The sequence below is a fragment of the Corapipo altera genome, unplaced genomic scaffold (genome assembly GCF_003945725.1).
Source record: "Corapipo altera isolate COAL_440 unplaced genomic scaffold, ASM394572v1 98, whole genome shotgun sequence".
NCBI lineage: Eukaryota > Metazoa > Chordata > Aves > Passeriformes > Pipridae > Corapipo > Corapipo altera.
Genome location: NW_020884914.1, coordinates 6679470 through 6700496, shown reverse-complemented (window position 1 = coordinate 6700496; position 21027 = coordinate 6679470). Strand labels below are relative to the sequence as shown.

At 44.6% G+C, this 21027-nt stretch overlaps 1 protein-coding gene across 2 annotated transcripts in view; it reads left to right on the top strand.

Moving 5' to 3' along the window:
• ADCY9 (adenylate cyclase 9) overlaps positions 1 to 21027 on the top strand; it is an 85517-nt gene that overhangs the window by 41603 nt on the left and 22887 nt on the right. Inside the window, exons 2-5 of one of the 2 annotated variants that reach the window (XM_027654862.1) lie at positions 5481 to 5653; positions 10880 to 10984; positions 15235 to 15452; positions 19672 to 19774. In XM_027654862.1, the coding sequence (XP_027510663.1) occupies positions 5481 to 5653; positions 10880 to 10984; positions 15235 to 15452; positions 19672 to 19774 (599 nt within the window). The remainder of the gene's footprint in view (positions 1 to 5480; positions 5654 to 10879; positions 10985 to 15234; positions 15453 to 19671; positions 19775 to 21027) is intronic. The other variant, XM_027654863.1, reaches the window with a different exon arrangement.

The window sequence follows — 21027 nt, the reverse complement described above, 5'->3', positions numbered from 1 at the left end:
AATCCCATCTCCCAACTCAGTAGGTGGGGAGGAGGAAGAGGTTTGTGTGAATTCCCTGTACAAGAGTGAGTCTGATAAAGTGAGAAAATAGTCCTCATAAATACAGATTTGGCAACTGTTGATTTTTAAAAATAGGAGAGGTATTTGCTACTGAAAATCACCTTAGATTCAGCAGCAACTTGGACCCAAAGGATACTAAATGTCCTGGGCTGAGGGTATTCTCTGTATTATTTATTGCATGAACATTAGACTAGGTTAGTGCTTGAAAAATCATTTAAGCTTTGACCAGATGAAAAAAAGAAAACCAACACAGGAAAGTTAGAGAGAAGCCAAAAAGAGATTGCAGTTAGAGGTAAATACCTCTCTGGGGGTGTTTTTGGGTTGGTTTGAGGGGTTTTTTGGTATTTTTTTTTTAATTATTATTTGGCTGTCACGTTACATTCCAGAAATCACAGTTCAAAATTTAGTTTACAGAGCAGGTCAGAGTCTGATGAAATGGTGTGGCAGCATCTTTCCTTGTGTGAGCAAACCTCACCGTAGGTATCTGTTTCCTTTCCCTGGAGTGGCAGTGCCTGAATATCAATACTTGCACTCCCAGATTTTTGGCAAAGTGCAGAGAGGGTGTCTTTAAAAGGCGTGGAGAAAACTTCCTCCTGTCTTTCTAAAAAGAGAAAGCAAGAGCTGATGGGTTGCAGAGAAGCACAACCCAGGAGTGAGTTACCCTTCAGTGCAGGAAGGAGCTCAAGCCAGTCCTGAGCTGCAGAGCTCTTGTTATGACCTTGCTGGCTGCTTGTATCAGTCATATAAAACAAGATATTAAATTATTGAAAGTGAAGAGTTAACACTGTCCATCACAGACTGCAGCAGGAGATTAAACCACTTTCTAGCTGGGAAGGGACTTTTGCCTTGCCCTGGCAGTGACAGGCACTGGGGTTCTCACAGGGAAACAGTTTTCTTGGAAATTCCAGCTTTGTGAGGTAAGATACTGCAGGAGAGGGGTGTGAAAATAGAGCTCAGGTAGTTCTGTAAATTTAATTATCGGGAAGAGATGTGATTAAATGGCTAAACCATGGGGACTCTAAGGGAAATGATGGAGAGATAAATAGAGAAGGAACAGCATTATTACAAAGGGAGTGTAATCAATACAGTTTGGATTTTATTACATCAGGGTAAGGAATATTCTCCAGCACAGAGGGATGGTACTGGAAAGCATGGAATCAGAAAAGGAAGCTCACCTGTTGGTTAAACTGCACATACTGCAACTAAACAGGTGAAGTGATCCATGGAGGGAGGAACAGGGATATGTAACAAAAGTGGGATTATATTCTTATTAAATGAATCAGTAAGGCCACAACTGAAATATTGCCTTTTTTTTTTTGGTGTCTGTTCCAATTGATGCTGAAAAGAGTTTCAAAAGCATTTGACTTTCATTAGATAGAGACGTGAGAAGCATCAACATGTTTACCAGAGAGAAGGGAATTTTGCTGTCTGCTGTCAACAGAGGGATAAAAAGTTTCAGTTCCAGACAGGTGAAACATCAAAAATTGAAACTCGAATGTTATTTTGCCAAGGAATTGCTTATCAGTATTTGTGTTAATCCCCCCTCCCCCGTAGGAGCAGACATGCCATCTCTAACAGCTGCAGGGAGGGATGTAAAAATGGGATTAGATTGGCATAACAGCAACTCCTGACCCGAAGTCTGAGGATAAATGAGCTGAAAGGAAGGTGTAAATGCCTGAATTAGGGACTTGAAGGACCAGGACATCTCTTCTCTCCTTTTCCCCGTTCCTTCCCAGCAAGTGGCTTCCCACTAATTCCCTGAGAGGGTTTTCTTGCTGCAGCCAGGGATGGTGGAGTCACTCCCATGGCCCATCCCAGTGTTCCCAGGGATGGGCAGGAGGGAGCCCCATCCCCTGTGCCTGTGCTCTGCAGCCACCAGCTTTTCTCACACCCCAAAACCTGCTGGAATTCCGCCTGGCATGTTTGCACATGGCCTTATTTATACTCCTGTTTATTTTTGTGCATGCAGAAAATAATCTGTGTGTGAGTGCCTGCATAGGATTTTTGTGTCGTTGTTAGGAGTATTTTTTAGGGGTTGGGATGGTTCTCTGTTTTTTTTTGAAGTTCAGAGAAATGCCTGATAGAAGAAAAGCAAACTGAACAAAGGAGCCAAGTATAGAAATTTACTGTTTCTTTTAAAATTCAGGACTAATAAACCCACAGTGGACATCTTACCTGTTGTTATTTTGTGAAAAATATCCTTTACAAATGCTGCCATGTCAATATTCAGAGCAGTTGAATTAAAGAAATAAGTGTTTTGGCTCAGTGTGTGCAGGAGCTGTTAGTCTTTGTAACACTTAGAGGTTTTCAGACCTGAAGTCCAGTGAAGGAAATGGCTTGGGTTTCTCAGAGATTCGTGATGTAGCTCATTTTTCCTCCAGGGCAGAAAATACTGTCTACATTAAATGAGTTTGTTGGGGGGTGGGTTGCTGTAGCTCGTTCCCTGTCTTTGCTTCCAAAAGCCACCTCTGGAAAAAGCAGAATTTGAGGATAAAGCCTGCCAGAGCACAAATTCACTATCAGCCACTTCGAGGTTGTGTTTCAGCATTTATTTTGAATAAATATAGGGGAGTAAAAGGTTTGAGCTTGACCTTTAGAAATAACACTCCAAGCACCTCATGGCACTTTCTTCCTTGCCGTGTCTTGAGTTACTTGGTTGCACAGCAACACACACCAAAAGTTGCACTTTCAAATAAAATATCAGCTCCTCTGCTTATTCCTTCCTTATTGTCACATTACTTCATTGATTTAAACGTGCAGCACGGGTGGTGTGGATGTTTTTCCATACTCCATACACCACTTGTGTGGAAAATGTCAGTGTTGGTTGTACTAATTCCCTGGGGTATGTAGAAGGAGGAAGAATACTCTTCCCAAATAATACATCTTGGTTACCCCATTACAACTCTACTCCATTAATGACCCTTTTTTATACCGGAATGTTTCAGACTCAGCATAGGAGATTGCTTTGTGAAGTGTCACAGAGTCCCAAGGAGTACTGAAGCAAATTTAATTCTCCTGTCATAAGGATTTAATAACAAACAAAGCATTAGTTAGGCCATGTTGGTAAAGTTGAAAGGTTTTTACACCTCTTCATTTTCCAAAACTTTGAAAAAATAACCTTTTTTTTCCTTCTTTACTCTCCTGTTGGCTCCACACAAAACCTGTGCTGTGATTCTGCAGGATACTGGCTTTTCTCTGTCCCATTTCAAATGACCCCTTTTGAGTATCACTCCTTATGCAGGGATGTGGTGGGGCTGGGGAGCATGAGAAAGGAATAAAGAGATTGATTTTAGAGTCCTTGGTGCCAAACCCAACCCTTTCAGCCGACTTTAAAGCCTGGGGGGCAGAGTGGGTGCTGTCACTGTGGCCGTGGGCTGGAGTGTTTGCCAGGGAAGGAGTGGTGGATTCTGCTTTCCCAAACCCATTTTTAATGTCTGGTTTACTGTGGCCTTTCCCCTTTTTCCTCAGTGTGGAGCTCAACCTGGAGGTAATTTTACTGTGTGCAGCAGATTGACAAAATGATTCTGCTGCACAGTACAGTAAGACATAAAAAGTGCCTTTTCAAAAATACAATAAACAAAGAAAAGATGTTTGTTTAGGAAAAAAATAAAGGAGGAGTAATAGGAGTAGAGAAGTAATCCTGTTGCTTTAAGGTAGCTTTTAAAAATAGAAGTAGTAAGTTAATGCTTCAGCTTTTACCACACTAAACATGTAATTGTGAGCTGATTGTGGTGAATTCCTCACTCGACAGCCCCCATCGATGGAAGTTTGAAGGACAGGGCCTGACATCTGGAAGCCAGCAGCAGCTCAGGATTTTATTAAGCAGCACTGCCAAATAAAATCCAAGCATTACAATAAATGATTTAAAAATGAAGTTTGGCTGTGGGGCAGCATCTCAAAGACAGAGTGAGTGAGATGGAGTTCAGAGCGCTGTGTGGGAGCACCAGAGCTTTCCCCTCAGCTGTGGAGCCTGAGGGGGACATGGTGGATGTGGCTGTGGGTTTCTGTGATGGTTGGAGTGCTCAGGAGTTGGGAGATGCAACTGGAATAGACAGAGAAACTGCAAAATTGCTGCCAGTGTGCCTGGCTCACATTTATTGGAGAGGTTACGGCCGAGGGGTGCTCGGTGTTGTGTATTACAGAGCTAACCCGAGGTTTATAGAATATGATTTTGAGTCTGTGAAGAAGGTTATGAGAGAGAGACCTTATCACCCAGAGCAGAAACCTGCCCTCTTCCACAGGCTGCAACTGGCCATATTTATTTCCAGCGCTCACCCCGTGGACAGAGGCGATCGAGTGCGGTCGATGGTGTGACAGTCGGGTCTGGCTGCAACTGGGTGACAAGTGTCAGGGCAGGGAGGGGACACAGAGCTGACCCACATGGGAGCCAGCAGCCATCCCACGAGCCAGGGGCAGCATCCCAAGGGACACTGGGATCTGGCAGCGCACAAGAACGAGCACTTTCCCCTTCTGCACACTGGTGACCTCCACACTTTTCAGGGCACGTCGCTGCCTTTCAGTGCTGAGCAGGAGATTGCCCATCCAGTGGCAATAAAATGAACTCCTCTGAATTCAGAAAGCAGTGATTAACAGCTCCTTCTTCGTCTTTGTGTCTAGAAATAACCCAGAACATCACAACGCAAAGTTCAAGGAAGTAGAAGAAGTGATATGCTAAACAAAATCCCAAGCTTTCATTTTTTGAACAGGTTTTTGATACAGCTCAGCTTGATACAACCTGCTATTTACCAGCCTGGCCTTTAATATTGGATCTGCTTCCCAATTATGCTTCAATTCATACACCAGTTGCAGAGGGCGTGTGTGGGTGTACGTGCGAGAGAGGGAGATTGATTTTGTTCTTTAAAAATGTGAAGTCTGCACTAACTCTGAAAACCCATCAGAATTTCTAGCACTTAAATGCCATTTCCTTTCTCAGTGTGCTACCAGCACTAAGTGATGTTCACGACAACTCCCTGGCAAGTGGAGCAATGCATGCTGGTTTTCAGAAGGAGAATATTAATACAGATATCAGTGAAAACCAGTCTGCAGATCCTTTCCACAAGTAAAGGGTTAATGTGAGAGCTCAGATTACAACTTGGAAGTGAATACATAAGGTCTGAGCTGTGTTTTTCAGAAGCAGATGAGTGAAAATGGAATAAAGAAAGTACATTTCGGTCCTGGCTGTTGCTGTGTGTTTGAGTCGTCCCTTGTGCCTGGGCAGCAGGTTTGGGTAACCCTACATGCCACCACTTCACACACAACATCTTTATATTTCTGGTTGTTCTTCCCAGCCTTTTCCTGTGTGCTGTATTCCCAAGCCTTGGCAGTGCTTTGGGAGTCACTGTATTTCATATCTGAGAAGCCCAAAGGAGTATTGTCTTTGTCTTTCTGCAGCTCTGACTGTTCATTTCTATTTTCTGCAGGTTTGAAGACCTATCTGATCTCAGGTCAGAAGGTAAGGGAGCCCCACTGCAGCTGCTCACAAGCGTTGCTTCCTGGCTTGGAGTCCACAGAGGGAGCCAGGACACAGGGAGCATCCTCAGCCGAGAACCCCAGAGACTCCACCGAGGCTCTCAAACAGGTGGAGAAACCAAAGGTGAGTTCTCATCTCAAAGACCAGCAGCACAGACCTCAAACCAGGCAAACCAGGGATGGGGAAACCTTACAGGCTTGTTTATGCAGTGCTTTACATATTTATGTATGTACATATGTATTTGTTTATATACATGGAGTGACAAAACATGGTTTGAGGGGGGGAAAAAATTACCAAGTAAAAATTCCGCTCCCCGTATGACAGGCAATCCCTCAAGTAAGGTGACCACTTTTTAAAGGTGGTTTCAAAGAAGTATTTCCTTTTATATTTCAGGACTGAGAGGTCAGTGCTGCTTTTTCCATGGTCTGGATTTTATGCGAGGGGGAAAAAGAACATGATTTATGCAGCTACTGTAACTTTTGTGATTTTCTGCTTTTGCTGCTCCTGCCGTTCCTCTGTCATGCAGGTTGTGTACCTGTGAGCCTTGTTATGGGTATTTAACAGACATCCCTGCAAAAATATAACAGGATTGTTTGTGTGGTGGGAGAAAATGCTCTGAGGGGCAGTGACATTGTTATATCTGTTTGCTCTAGAAACCTGTATCTAGAGCTGAGGGCAAGGATTTGTATGGATTCAGCTCTGAGGAATGATGACACTTTGTTATGTTCACACCTCTCCCAAGATCTCTTGACAAGGAAATCTGTGAAACAATGTGTATTGCTTCAGAGCTTTGCTGTTACTCTCCATCTTTCAGCTCAGAACAGATTTCCCAAACAACAGATGTCTATTCTCTCTTTTCACTCGTGCTAAGAATTCCTTATCCTGGGCTGCCTGAGCTGGGCACAAATGTCAGAACCAGGGTCCCTGTCCTTAGACTTCAGTGTGTTCAGTCCTGACTGGATCCCTTCTACACAAGTTTGAGATTGAGCTGGTGGAGTTGATGTGGGGATGATTTTTGTGCTACTCCATTTTTACTCCTTGTTTGTTTGTTGTCTGGATTAGGAGAGCGTGAGTAGGGCCCCTTTACCCTACCTCTGCACATGGTTTTATGTTCTGCAGTAAAGGCACTGCATTACAAGTCGGATCAGCTGCACTGTCCAAAGTCAAGTGAGCTCCTCAGAGAGCAAGCCAGGCCTGTTTAACTGCAGAAGGCAGCTGTAGCCAACTTTATCCCTCCACAAAATATGCACTGTCTGTGGTTTGACAGCATCCAAGTTGGTGGTGATACGTTTCTATTCCTTCTCCTGTGTAAGAAAGAATATATTTGGCACCCTGCAGGCACCAGCTTTCCATCTCCTTCTTACCTTTCAGTGAAAGCACCAGCAAATAAGGCAGGAAAATACATCTTAGAGTTGGTGAGGAGCTGTCTAAATGAACCCGTGAGCACTGCCCAGTGCGTGGCCGTGCACGAGTCCAGGTGTGACAGTGAGGGTGGAAACTCCTTCATCTCAAGCAGTGAAGGAAGAAAGTGCCAAGTGGAGCAGCATTGCTGAGCTGTCTCTCTGGAGCAGAAGGGAAAGAGAAGGGCTGAAACAAAGCAGTGAAGCTGAGGGTGCTGTTCTGAGAGACAGTGGGGATGCCTTGGGAATGTCAGGCAGCAGAGGAGGCTGTGACTGAGGACCCTGAAACTACAGCGAAGGACAGGACTGACCAAGGTTGTTATATACAAACTTACAGTGGCACTTCTTAAAATGAACCAGGTCCAAAATGAAATCTGTTGTTAAGGATCAACTCTGTGTTTGCAGGTACAGCTGCACCACTGTCCCTGAGCAGCTGATACGTGGTGTGGAGCACATATGTGCCCCACCGTGCTTTGTTTGCTGCCTAGTCCCTGATTTTCTACTCTGGGGCTGTTGCTTGGTGTTAATTGCTGTTTAGAGTATCCTCAGTTGGAAGGGACCCACAAGGATCATCCAAGTGCAGCTCCTGGCTCTTAAAGTGTTTAAGTGCTGAGTGATGGTCTGTGCAGTGCAGAAGTGCCAGCGTGACTATCTGAGTGAGGGAAGGAGAAGCTAAAAGAAGCTGCCTAGAGGAGCATCTCGGACAAGTGCCAGCTCGCTTTCAGCTGCCTTGGATACCCTGTTGTGCCAGAGCTACTGCAGAGTTTGTCTTTATGGGTGCCTGCTTTTACTCATCACCCTGAGCCCTGCTGGTCCGGCCAGGGATTCCTTGAACAGCCTCACAGTTCACTGACGCTGGAGTGAATTCTGTGGTCTGAATTCTGTGAATTCCCTGTGGTCTGATAAGCATCTGTATGGTGGATGCCATGGAGTGGTGGAGCAATCCTGTGAGTGCTGAGCACGGGCTTAGAAATGTGTTCTGGGACTGTAGTTGCAGCACAGGAATGCAGAGTGTCTTTGCCTCTCACAGCATGGCCAGGTACAGATATTCCAGACTCCACAGCACAAGGGTGGAGGTGCACCAGCCTTCTCTCTGCTGTTACAGTCACAGAGTCTTGGAATGGTTTGGGTTGGAAGGACCTTAAAACTCATCTCATTCCACCCCCTGTCATGGGCAGGGACATCTTCCACTATCCCAGGTTGCTCCAAGCCCTGTCCAACCTGGCCTTGGACACTTGCAGGGATCCAGGGGCAGCCACAGCTTCTCTGGGGAACCTGTGCCAGTGTTTTACCACTCCTGTTGTAAAAATCTTCTTCCCAATATCTAATCTCAATTTACCCTCTTTCAGTTTAAATAAATATGTGTATCAAAAAATGTCCTCAAAGAACGACTGCAGTTTAATCACAGATCATGCACAATTTTTGAAAAGGAGTGGGTTTCTTTGGGGGTTTGTGTACTGGTTTTTTTTAAAGCCTGCAGCTCACTGGTAGGGTCTGGAGATAATAATTTGCAAAAGAATCATGACTTATATGCGACTGTTTTAAATACAAAGCTGTAAACAGTGTCAGTGTAGGAGGAGATGACTCCAGCTCTGCAAAAGAGACTTAAGTAGGAGGGGCAAAATTACAGGCAAGATGAAATATTTTTGCTTTAAAGGGAATAAGTGGCCATATTGGATGCCAAGGATGACTTTCACATTTGGGGCTTGAACAAACATCAAGGAAAGTCAGGAGGGAGAATGCAACAGTACTTGATCCATGCAAGGAATCGTGTTTCCTGCTCTGGTGTATCTGCAGTTCATTTAACTGCAAACTGCAGTAAGTGTGGATATCAATACAGTGCATGTATGTAATTAAAATGGTGAAGACAGAGGCTAAAACTATAAGTAAGTCTATAATAGCAGCTGGTTTTTGAATGAAAACGCTGTAACCTGCTTAAGCAGTTTTGGTATCAGTTTATTTTCCCTATTATCTTTAATGAAATGCCTCACTTGACAGGGAATCATAAGCTGCTGTAAAAATGTTTTAATCATTGCTTGGTATGAAAACAGAAGGTCCTTTTGCTTGTCTGGGTGTTTGCTGGAAGTGCATTAATGTTTTATTCATGGCAGTGAGGCCACAGCACACGGAGCCCTGTGAGTGCCTGCAATAGAGAAGGAACTTAATGATGTTCACTTGAACACGTGGGGAAAGTCAGAGGGACTTCTGCCTCTTCCCAAGGGTCAGGCTGCTTTTCCGAGCCCTTTGTCTCCTGGTTTAACCCTGGGAGCTGAGTGCTTGAGGTGGCCTTCCTAATTTATTAGCAAGATCAAACAGGGAGTATTTTCTTTATTTATTGCTGGAGGTGTTTGGTTTTTGTTTTCGTTAACTGACTTCTGCCATGGATAAATCTATTAACTAACCCTCTAGGAGTTTAGAGGGCTTGTTAGCCTGTTGCCAGTTTGTTTTTCAAGCCATCTAGTAATGCCTTCCACAGAGTGGTCAAGACATTCTTGGCATTAAGTCCGAGATTATTTTTAAACACAACCGTTTGAGAACCGGCTTCATAATTTCTTCAGCTGTGCTGGTATTTGTTCAAACTGTGCAGGTTCAGAAGTGGACATAAGTTGCTTTTCTGATGCCAGTTAGGAAACTCAGAGTAATTTCAGTGCACCAACCTGGACTGTGCCCCTGAGGAACAGCAGATATAATGGTCTGCTGGCCTCTGAGAAGGCTCAGGGTCTTCATGAAAGCCTTTGAGAGGCATTGGTGAGTGGTGAGGTGGGTCAGCAGTCACAGGGAGAGTGGGCTCAGAGAAACACCTGCAAATTAAACATTCTGGGTGATTCAATTTCAGGCATGACACCAGAGAGAGAAAAGGGCTTTGGGTGAAGAGTCGGTTCTGAAAAGACTTAACACCCTGGTCTCTGAAACCAGGAGAGAACCCAAAGGGAGAAGTTGAGGGTTTGGACCAGGAGAATGACAGACTAGAGAGACTTGAATGTGCCCCTCCTCAGTCCAGAAAAAACAGCTAAAATGAATGTTGAGTTTGGGACAAAAGGCTCAAAGTGCTTTCTGAAAAACTTACCAGGATGCTCAGTGAATCCCCTCCCACACATCAGCAGACCTCTGGTGAGCCTGGTCTCAGTGACCATCCCCAGAGCAGGGCAGTTGCCAAGAGGGCTCAAGCACAGGGTGCTCCGAGCAGGATCCTGGCAGGACTGGAGGAGAGAGCGAAGAACTTGGAAGATACAAGTCTGGGGTTCATTCCCCTAAAGAAATCACATTTTAACTCGAAGGAATTAGCTTGTTTTAAAAGCTCAAGTGCAGCATTTCAGGTTGCTTCCAAAACGCACAACCTGGAACTAGTACAAATCCCGATGGGTTCGCTTTCCGTGTTCCCTGTGACATTTACTGAGTGTTTGGCTTCAGCAACATACGACAGCCTGAGCTCCACTACCCTGCCTTAGACCTCTGTATGAAAAAGTATTTCCCTTCCTTAGTTTCAGATTTGTTGCTTTCCATTTCCCTGTGCTGCTCATAATGCATCACACTGTTTCGTGCTTTTTCTGGATTTTGCTGCATTTTGTGCTAAGTCTTCACTCCTAGTGCCATTCAGGTCCCTTTGCAGGCAGTTTTTACACAAGAAAATTGCACTCCACCTACTAAAGAGCATTTTACTCCTCTCGGGGAGGTCCTGTGCTAGTATGCAGCGATTACAGTGTATCTGTGATCTTGCACTAGTGAAGCTTTCCTGGGTTAGATTTAGCTCCAGTGAACAGCAAATCTGTGATTTATTTTTGAAACGGTGCATTCTGTTCCAGTCAAGTTTTGCTCCCTGCTTCCCATTCTGTAGCTTTGTTTATCTTTTAACCATGCTGCAAGTATACAAGTGGACCGAATTACAAATTGCATAATACTACAAGGACACCAGAACATTCCTGGCTAAAATTTTTTTGTCTCATTGCAGCCTTGCCCTTCATGTAGTACCACCCTTGCTCCCCACTGCGATGTCAGCATAGAGGAAGGAGCTATCCAAAATGGTTGTCAGGATGAGCATAAAAACAGTACAAAGGTAATTTAAGTATTTCTCACTCCCCTTCTTTTCCCTTATTTCTCTGCTTCCCTCAGCTTTCTCATTTTTGCTCCGCTGTTCCTTTATTCAAGCTCTTGAGCAGCAGAACGGATTTTGATTTTGAGCAGTTGTGTTCTAAAATTTAGTTCAAGTCCCCCGCCTCAATTTTCAGGGTTTTTAGTAATTTTATGGGCTCAGATTGATACTGAGAAGGACCTAAAATTTGGACTCTTTCAGTTACGCTGAGGCTACTCAGAAGGCACAAATGGCACTGCCAGGCTCTCCATCCCTTACCCCAGTGGGCTGTGTCACCTCACCACAAGTGATGTGTCTTGCCAGTGTCTCCTGCATTGCAGCTCTAAGACACACAGCTGAAATTCCCAGCTTTCAGTTGCTTTGCATCCTTTTCTGACCAACAGATACAGCACCTTACGTGTTCCTCGTGCTGCTGCTGCTATGATTGCTTTCCTGAAGCCACCTACTTCTTCCTCTGCCTCACCACACGTTGCCTGTTTGTCATCTTGTTCGTGCCCTTCACAGCCCCTGCTCTGCCTGTCACCTCTCCTTCCTGAACATTAAGCTCCTGCCTAAATGCAGTCTGGGGAACAGTGCTCATCACCTGACTGTTATATATTCAAATAAGTTTAATGCTTTCCCTCCTCAGAGCGAATCACTTCATAAACACACTGTGAGACAACAGTCTTGTTCTTCACGTCTGGCTTAAAACCCTTCTTGCCTATAAAGGTGGTTGAAAACCTTGCCAGCACTTACTCCACTGCTCAGCCACTCAATTACTCTGTGTTTGTCTCTCTGCTCTTTGTCTGTACTTGACCTGTTGTCTCATGCCTAAATTGTAAGCTCAGAAGCAAGGCCTGCCTTACTGGGCTGTAGGGGTGTGTTACCCAGCAGTTCTGTGCCAGGATTCCCAGGAAACAGCCTAAGAAAAGAGTCAAATAATAATCCCTTCAGCCCTGAGGGAGGTGGAGCAGAGTGGCCAGCATGTACTGTTCTCAAACCAGCTCGAGATCTTTTAAGACAAAAACCCTGGGAGATCTGCAGGTGGGCTGGAGATGTTTCTTCTCCACGTTGCCTCTGCCCACTTGCCAGGGATCTCCAGGATCCAACTGCAAACAGAGATTGTCCTCAGGTACCGACTGCCTGGTGTCAGGCTATGTCTTCATTGGAATTGTCCTTTAAGTTCCTTCCTCCTGCAGCTGTACTGGCTTCATGTGTGTGAATCAGCCAGTCATCTGACCCTGCTTGGAGGAGGTCTGTGCAGAGCAGAGGAAAAGGGCTGTAATTTTGCTGGAAGAAACATGTTAGTGGAGACCAAATTGCACGTCCTCCTTGGATTTGGTTTGGTTATTACTCAGCCAAAAATTGGAGCTGTTACGTGGCTCTCCAGTAAGTCTGGGATGCCTCTTTAACTGAGAGCCTTAAGAACAGCCACATGCACAAAGTTACTGTGGCTTTTGATTTCCAAATCTTCCTTGAAGTTTCAGGTCTCTTGGGAAAAGGAGCCTTAAGCTCCCTCTACCCATCTCTGGAGTCTGTTCCCTTCCCGTGCCACATGCTGCCCTCATGTCCTCTGCCTTTTGGGAATGTTACTGATGTTTGACCACATCCTTGGACCTCTGTGGGTCCCAACAGCCTCTGGAGCTTCCCTGTCTTTTGATGAGAGGAAACTCTCACATCGCGTCTCTGAGTTCTCAAGCAAACTCTGTTGCCTTCAGAAGCCACAGTAACACTGGAGCTAACAACATTTAATAAATAGAGATTTTCTCCTACACAAACAGTTTCACACTCTAATCCCTGCCTGTAAAGATTAACAGAGTGGAGACAGCACAGGGAAACCTTGAGATGACTGAAGGAAAGAATTTTCTTGGGGATTTGAGCCTTTGCCAAGGAGCTGAAGAGAAAGTCCATGCTGACCTTCTTTGAAGGAGCAGAAATTTTCACTGCATTTTTCAGATGATCTTAAAGAACAGCAGGGAGAGCAGACAGTGCACAGGAGTCCAGATCTTTTATTTGAGCTGATCATAGCAAAAACTGTGTGCTTTCAGTTACTACTTTTCAAGTAACAAGTGGCTGCAGGGGTGAGAAAGAGGAGAAAGACAGTTTATTATGAAAAAAAAAGGTGGTAACTATGACCTTCAGTTTTTCTTTAGGCCTCAGGTTGGTCTGGGAAGTGCTCTGAGCAAATACAATCCTTAGCCTAAATATAAAAAAGCTCCCACCAAACAAAGAAAACCCTTCACTAGCAGCTTGTTGGTCCGTTCTCTCTGGTTTCCCTTTGTTAGTTCTCCTTATCTCCAAACCTGGCTCTGCAGGATGCCTTGTGCTCCATAGCTGTGTTCCCTCTGAGCAGGCTGGATAACCTGGTAGGGATGCAGGAGGACTTGCTTGGAAGCTGCTGAATGTTTTCCCTTAGAGAGAAAGAACATGGTGACCTTTTATGTGAGAAGTCCTCATGCCTCTGGCTTACAGGGGAGTGTCCCTCTGTCCCAGGCAGCACCTCTCCGTCCAAGAGGGCTCTTGGTCTGCCCCTGCTGGGATATGTGTGGCTGAAATCACCTTTCTCTCCTGGTTATTATGGTCTGTAGCAAAGCATTGGCAGCACACCAAGGAAACTACCCAATTTCCTATTCCTTCCTCAGCTGCTGTCGCTGCGCAGTGAACACCTGCAGGCTGCCAAAACAACTGTTGTGAGGGCTAGAAGGGACTAGACTGGGAATCCTTCCATCTCCTGGCTCCCAGCTCTCGGGCTCACACCTCCGCTGGGGCAGCCCAAGGATCCTGCCGTCCCCCTGGGAGGGAGGAAGGGGAAGCACAACCCACCTCCCTCCTGCTTTTCCTGTCCCTCCAGGGAACCATTCCAACACACCTTGTTATGGCTTTAGCTCTTGAGGTCTTGGCTGTGACAGGGAGGCCAAGCCTGAGCGGTCCCTGACTCCTCCCTGCACGAGGTTCTCCTGCTGCTCCCTTAGCTTTGCATCTCCCCTGGTCGTGCCTGCACCTTTCACTTCACCTGTCTGTGTTCGTGTGCCTTGTTTGCTTCACGGGATAGATCACACCAGGAAATTGAATTAATTTTGCACGAGCAGCCAGCAAACAGATATTTTTTAACTTTAACTAAGTTGATTTTACAATGTCAGTAACATATTTCAGCGTGTGGTTGGGGTGGTGATGATATTTATGGTATTTATTTATGGTCACTGTGGTGGCATCCAAGAATAGTCTTCTGGAGGAGCTTGTCAGAGCTGTACAGGCAGGAATGGAGAAACTTCTGTCATGAGTGGGCTTCAGGATGAGGATAAATGCTGCATGATAAGTGATAAGATGTGGAGGGGGGAGATGAACATTCAAATATGCTAAGTTTGCTCTGTGTTTGCATTTGAAAATGATCCTGACTAACTGCAGTTCATTTTCATTCTAACCACACTTAGTTATCTAATTCTTTTGGAATTGCCTCAGTGCATATTGGTCTAGGTCAAACAAACTGTAAAAGAAGGAACTCCAGGCTCCATGAAAGTAGAATGATTTTTGGTTAGAAGTAATTTGTGTTCTCAAATGGAAACAGAATTGGTGATGCTGTACCTGAGCTGTGTTGCAGGCTGGTGTCAGAATTAACACTGCAGTCTTAATTAATACAAAGGCAGAAGAAAACCAGAAAGAAGAAGTATGCCTTAGTCAGTGAAGAAAATGTAGTTTAATTTGTAGGATTTTTTTTTTTTTGGTGGGATGATGAGATGTACAAAAGGGCTGTTCCCACAGGTAAGAGAGAGGAGGAAGCTCTGGGAAAGCAGCAGGGCTGTAGTGGTCACTGGAAGGATCAGCAAGGGCTGGCAGAGCGAGTTGTCTCATGATCTGTGGAAAGTCAGCACAGTTGATGTGGGTGTTTAAAAAGCTTTTTAGGGGAATCTGAACCTTAAGACAAGGGAATGAAATTTGGGCCTGTGGTTGGTTGTTCATTGCATGTGTGAAAATGTACATTCCTGCTCCTTGGAAAGTTGGTACAGAAAAAGCAAAAAGACACCTAAATAGGGATGTGCCTGCAGAACATGGAGGAGATACATCCAGAGGAGATGTGGATGGGTTCAGGGCAGGTGGAGTGTGGTCTTTGGCGTGGTCAGGTCAGAACTCAGTGTGTTGAGGAAGAGCTTCTTCCAGCTTTTGCTCCTTGGAATCTCATCTGTTTGCCCTCTCAACCACTAACATTCCCTGTGTATGTTTTCCTTTCTGCCACCCAGGCTCCAGGAGGACACAGTCCCAAGACTCAGAATGGACTTTTGAGTCCTCCACAGGAGGAAAAGCTCAGCAACAGTCAAACCTCTCTGTATGAAATGCTGCAAGAGAAAGGCCGATGGGGCGGGGTGAGCCTGGATCAGTCAGCTCTCCTCCCTCTGAGGTTCAAAAATATCCGAGAAAAGACAGATGCTCACTTTGTGGATGTGATTAAAGAGGACAGGTAAGGAAAGTGGAGTGTAAAATCTTGTAAAGGTGAAAAGGCAGTACCGGGGTCCCAATCTTTAGTCTTTATTTGTGTGCTTTTTTGTCTAATTACTGTTAACATACAACATGTTCTACAATTTCTGATTTTAGTCCTTATTCTTCTTAAACTACCGTAGGAATTTGATATCAGAAACATTCTGTTTAGAAATATACAAAGCCACTTTTTTCATGGCTTCCATGGTGAACAGTCCTCCTTCAGTCGAACCTGGGGAAAGGAAATTGCTCTTTAAATCACTTGTCACGAAGTTCAGCTCTACCTCGACAATCGAACGTCGTCTAAATGCGCGTAGTTTGTGCCTTCCCCTGCAATTCACCGTGTGACACAAAATCTGAACCACGAAACTCACATTTTTGTGTAGCAAGAGAACAACAGCTGATAACACTGTGTGACTAACACCTAGAAATCATGCTGGGCTTGGAAACAGAATTAATAGGGGAGAATTCTCATGCAACTGCTGCCTCCTTACAGAGTGTAAAGTTGGTTTCTCGCTCTGTTTCAAACAAAGAAAAATGATTTTGGGCAGAGGAAATGTTGTCCAAAATTCAGTGGTGTGGGATTTTTATAAACACAAAATGATATAGCCCCTGTTATGACAGTGACTTGACTGGAGCAACTAAACAGATAACTTGAGTTTGTTATTATCTATGGCTATTCTTGTTTTTGTTTTTGTTTCACTGCTTCCACTCAAATTGAAGGTGTTTTGTCTAAATATCCTTGAAACTGCTGTGTGCTTGTGTGGACTCTGGGCTGCTTGGAACAGGGACACATCACCTGAACTGGAAACATGACTAAGGCAGGGAGAGGTGACAGCAAAGGACAGGAGTCCCTCTCCAATCTCTTATCCAGGTTTTCTCAGTTTGCCTTTCTCCTGTGCTCAAATTCAGTTAAAACTTAGGTTCCTTTATTGTTTTTCTCTGTGTGTGTTCTGGCACTGGTGGCTGAGAATTGGTGTTTAGCTGATATTTTCAGATATTAGGAGACAGTCAGATCGGGAAAGTCCAAGTGTTGGCAGAAATCAGCAAGAACAAACAGGATTGTTGTTTAAAATGTAACCAGCACACTGCAAACTTTAACTTATAGAAGCAGCTTAATTTATGCCCTCGGTCTGCTGAAGATACTTCGCTCAAGCTCTCGTGTTCCCGGTGCTTTCCTCCCGCACTCCCAACATGGATAATTCTCTCTGATTCGGAAAAAAGGAAGAAGCAGGACTGTGATTTGAGATCAGTCAAAGCCTGGCTCTTTTTTGGTCTCAATTAAATATCATCATTACCATATTAAGTGGGCCATTTCTTGTTGCCACGGAAACTTCTCTGCCGAGTTCAGTTCATGTAAACATAACTTTCCAAAAATAATCTTCTGATTAATTAGCTCTAAGCAAAATGCTTTAAGCCTACTGGTTTACACTAATCTTTTCAACATCTCTCAATGAGAAATTATATGGAATAAGTCCCTTTAAAAGCGTTCCTGATCCCCTGCTATAAAACATAATTGTTGGTCTTGACGAATCGAGCATCTGTGGGGATCTTTGGATGTGGAATTCGAGGTGTTGTTTTACAGGAATCCCCATTTTCAGTAGGTTTTGTTCCATTGGTTTGACGTTGCTGCAAACCCAGCAGCAGCCAAGTGACTTTCCCTGAGCACTGGGCAGCAATTTCCACAGGATTCCTATTGGCAGAAAGTACTTAACCCAGATATGATGCTAAGGTGCATAAATTAACCCCACAGGCTTCCTGGAGAGCTGGGAAGGGTAAACGTGTCCTCAGGGGATTTAGGAGCCTGGACACTGCATTAGGAAGCTGCCTGGGGCTGGCTGGGAGGAAGTGCTGGACACTGGTGATATTTTTCCTTTCCAGTCTCTTCTGGAGCTTTAGCTGTGTGGTTGGGAGCTTCTTTGCATGCTGAGATTTAACCTTGGAGCTGATACCTCAGCACTGCCTTTAAAAATAATAGTAATGAAGACAGTCTTAGTGTGACATGTTTGTATTAGTCATTATAGAAGAATACTTTTATGAAAAGTTATCAGTTCTTACAGCTTGTTTCTCTGTATTTGACAAACAGGGTATGGTTTGAGCTTTGAGTCTGGCTTTACTACAGTCACTATAAAAATACTGTTCATTGTAATCTGCACATTACTGTGTGTATTTTAAAAGAAAACTGTATTGTAAGAGTACAGAATGTTCGAACTTAGTTTCATTGGGAATATTCTCAAAGGATTCTCGGGTTTGGGATTTTTGTTTCCAAGAAAAATTAGGTATTCCTTAGGCTATAAACCTCCCTAGTACAAGAAACAGGTACTCATGAACTGATCAGGGCAGTAATTCCAATAATCTCTTTAGATTTACAGAGCACAGTCCCAGGGATGTATGGAGCTCCCCCAGAACTGGGTTCTGTGCAGCCCTTCATCCCCTCCTTGGGTCAGCTTCCTGTTTAAATACTTTTAAAATTTGTTTGTTTCTTTCATCTCCCACTTCCCAGTGTTGCTTGATCCGGGGAACACACAAATCCCTGTGCTGGGAGGCACAGTGGCCTCCTGGGGAGCACATTATGTACTTGACTGTTTAGTCAAGTAAAGTGGGACCTTCCTCTTTGGGACAGACGTGGGTTGACATGGAGCTGGATTGGCACTGGGAATGCTGCCTTCTCCCTCCTTCCATCCTGTTACACCTTCTGTATCGTGCTGCACTGGCAGCTGGATTGTTCCTCTGACATCATCCAGCACAACATCACCCTCCTCTATTGAGCTTCCTGGGAGGAAGAAAGGGAATTCAACAATCTTTTAAAAAAAAAGCAACCAAAAGCCTTCAAAATTGTTATTTTAGGATGCTCTTAGAAACATCTAAGAGAGGGGAGGAACGAAGACAAGGAATAATGACAGACAGAAGGGTGGCTCAAGTGAATGTGTCCTGTCGTTCTTTCAGGGCATCCTGATGTTCTTAATATATTGGCCAAGGCCAAGGTTATAAAGTATCAGCCATATTCATGGTTAGAGTCGTTTGTCTTCTCTGGCATCAGTCTAAGAATTTGTGGTTGGTTGGTCTTGCATTTCAGTTAAAAAAAGCGCTTCCCACATGCCACCGTGTGCTGGGGAGCCTGTACTTCCAAAAAACCCCTCTGCCAAGAGTTCAGCAAAATTAAACAGAAACAAAACCCATAACCAGCCTCCCCCCAAAAGAGGCTCTGCAGGATCTTTCAGCTTCTTCATCTGCTGAGAGTTTGACCTCATGTGCATCTCTAAGTCAAATCCTTTCAGCTCTCTGACACCTGCTCAAGAAAGAAAAAAAGAGGAGTTGCAGAGCTGTCTTTAGGAAACTTCGCTCATAAACCTCTTACAGCTAATGCAAAACTCAGCTTTCTATTTTTCCTCCAGAGGATTGGAAATATAAACAACTTTTTAATGATTGAAGCCTCTTTTATGTTGTTTATTTTGATTTTTTCCTGCACCTGACACTGGAAGAGAAGGTGAAGGAGGGCATAAACACCCTCTGGTGGATGCTGCCTCTGGGTCTCTCAGCCCTTCTGAGCTGGTGTCATTATTTGTCATTGGCTTTGTTGATGATTCTGGTCATTTTAAATCTTCTGTTTCAACAGTAAATCTAAGCTCTCTGACTCCTCAGGTTCCATTTCTTTGCAGCCCAGATTCTTAAGGGAGTGTTTTACCAGTCGAGTTACTGAGTCATTTTAGTGTCTGAAATAACAAGAAACTGCTGTTTTCTAAAAGGGACAATGGTTTTTTTCCCCTAACAATTTGTCACCTTTGTCATCCTTGGCTTGCTTTGAGCAATAGAATTCCACCCAAGGCACAAATATCCCGCAGCCACGTGTCTCCTGAGCTTGTGCCTCTGTAGCAGCAATTAACCTTTACTGTTTGCTGGCTTGTATTGCAATTATCTGGAGTCATCTGGAGTGAGAGCTGTTAAGTTTCTTGAAGGACTTGTTAGTCTCTTCCTGAAAGTGTAAAAGTTTGCTCTCTCATTTCTTTTGTGGAATTTTTCCTTTGACTGAGTGAGTGTTGTAACTGAAGGGGTACTTTGGTGATCAAGAGCAGAGAAAAGCCAAAGGAACTTCAAAGCCAAGGTCCAGCATCCCTAGAAAGAGCAACCACAGACTAGAGGGGGTCTGAAAGAGGTACAGCTGAACAAACTGATGTTTATATTGTCTTTTTTTTTTTTTTTAGCCTCATGAAAGATTATTTCTTTAAACCACCTATTAACAAGCTGAGCCTGAACTTCCTGGATCAGGATTTGGAGATGACCTACAGGACAAGCTACCAGGAAGAGGTGTGTTTCTCCTGGCATTGGTTTCCTTCTGTAATCCATCTGAGAAACTTTCTGTCATTTTCTGGGGGTTTTTTTCAACGCATCTCGTTGTAGTTGATGACAAGGATCATGAAATGTCAAATGTGATTTACTGCTGGTATTGCTGCCTCTGCAAACAGTCTCCTTTCAGTTTATCACGGAATCACAAACTGGTCTGGGTTGGAAGGGACCTTAAAGCTCATCTTTTTTCACCCTCTGCCATGGGTCTCCCTGGAACCTTCTCTTCTCCAGGTGAACACCTCCAGCTCTCCCAGCCTGTCTCCAGAGCAGGGGGGCTCCAACCCTCAGAGCATCAACATACCCTGTACCCCAAATCTAGTCTTACATTTGGGCTAGAAATCCATTTTCACAGTCCACCAAGGTTCACTAATTACTTCTCACTCGCCTTTTCTCCATGTTCAGGTTAGTGTTTTAAGGCTCTATGTTGGCCAGAGAACCATGTTAGATGAAAGTAAAGGACCACATGCTACTTACCTTCTCATTAAATATCCCAGCTTTGAGAATGGCAACTTTGAGTTTGATTTTTTTTCAACTCACAGCCCCATGGTTACCCCTGTGGAACCTAAACCTGTGCTGAACTCAAATGCCCTAATTCCACAAGTGTGCTGCATTCAGAAACCCTGTGGAATTGTAAGGAGCAGTGAGTAAGTTGTGAGGAACTCAGTACTCTCTTCAGTGTAACAAGTCCTCAATTCCCTCGGGGGCTAATAATATCACAGGCTTTCCATGTCAGTGGATATCCCTGCCTGGCTGATAGGAACTGGCATTTACATAAAGTGACATTAGGTGTCAGTTAGAACTGAGGCTGCATTTTCACCAGGAGCTGAAAAGCTGCTGCCAGAAGAAGGCAATTGCTCTGCTCTGTCCTCCCTGTTCCTCCTCCTCCCTGTTCCTCCTCCTCCCTGCTCCTCCTAATGGCTCTGGTGCTCACCGGCCTTCCCCGCTGGGAGCAGCTCATTTACTGGCCCAGCATAAAATATTCATGGTTTGTTTTTCTGTCTGGGGTTCTTTCTTTTCCCATCCCTCTGTTTTCTGCCCAGCAGCTCTCGGAGGGGTTGGCAAATGCCAGAGCCAGCCCAAGATGCCAGAGCCAGCCCAAGATAAGCGGCCGGCAGCAGGAAGGGGAATGGGCCCTTCCCTTCCAGCAGTGCAGAGCTGTTAGTTTGGTTCATCCAGCTGCAGAATTGCTTTGGGATAAATGTAGGTGTTGGTTT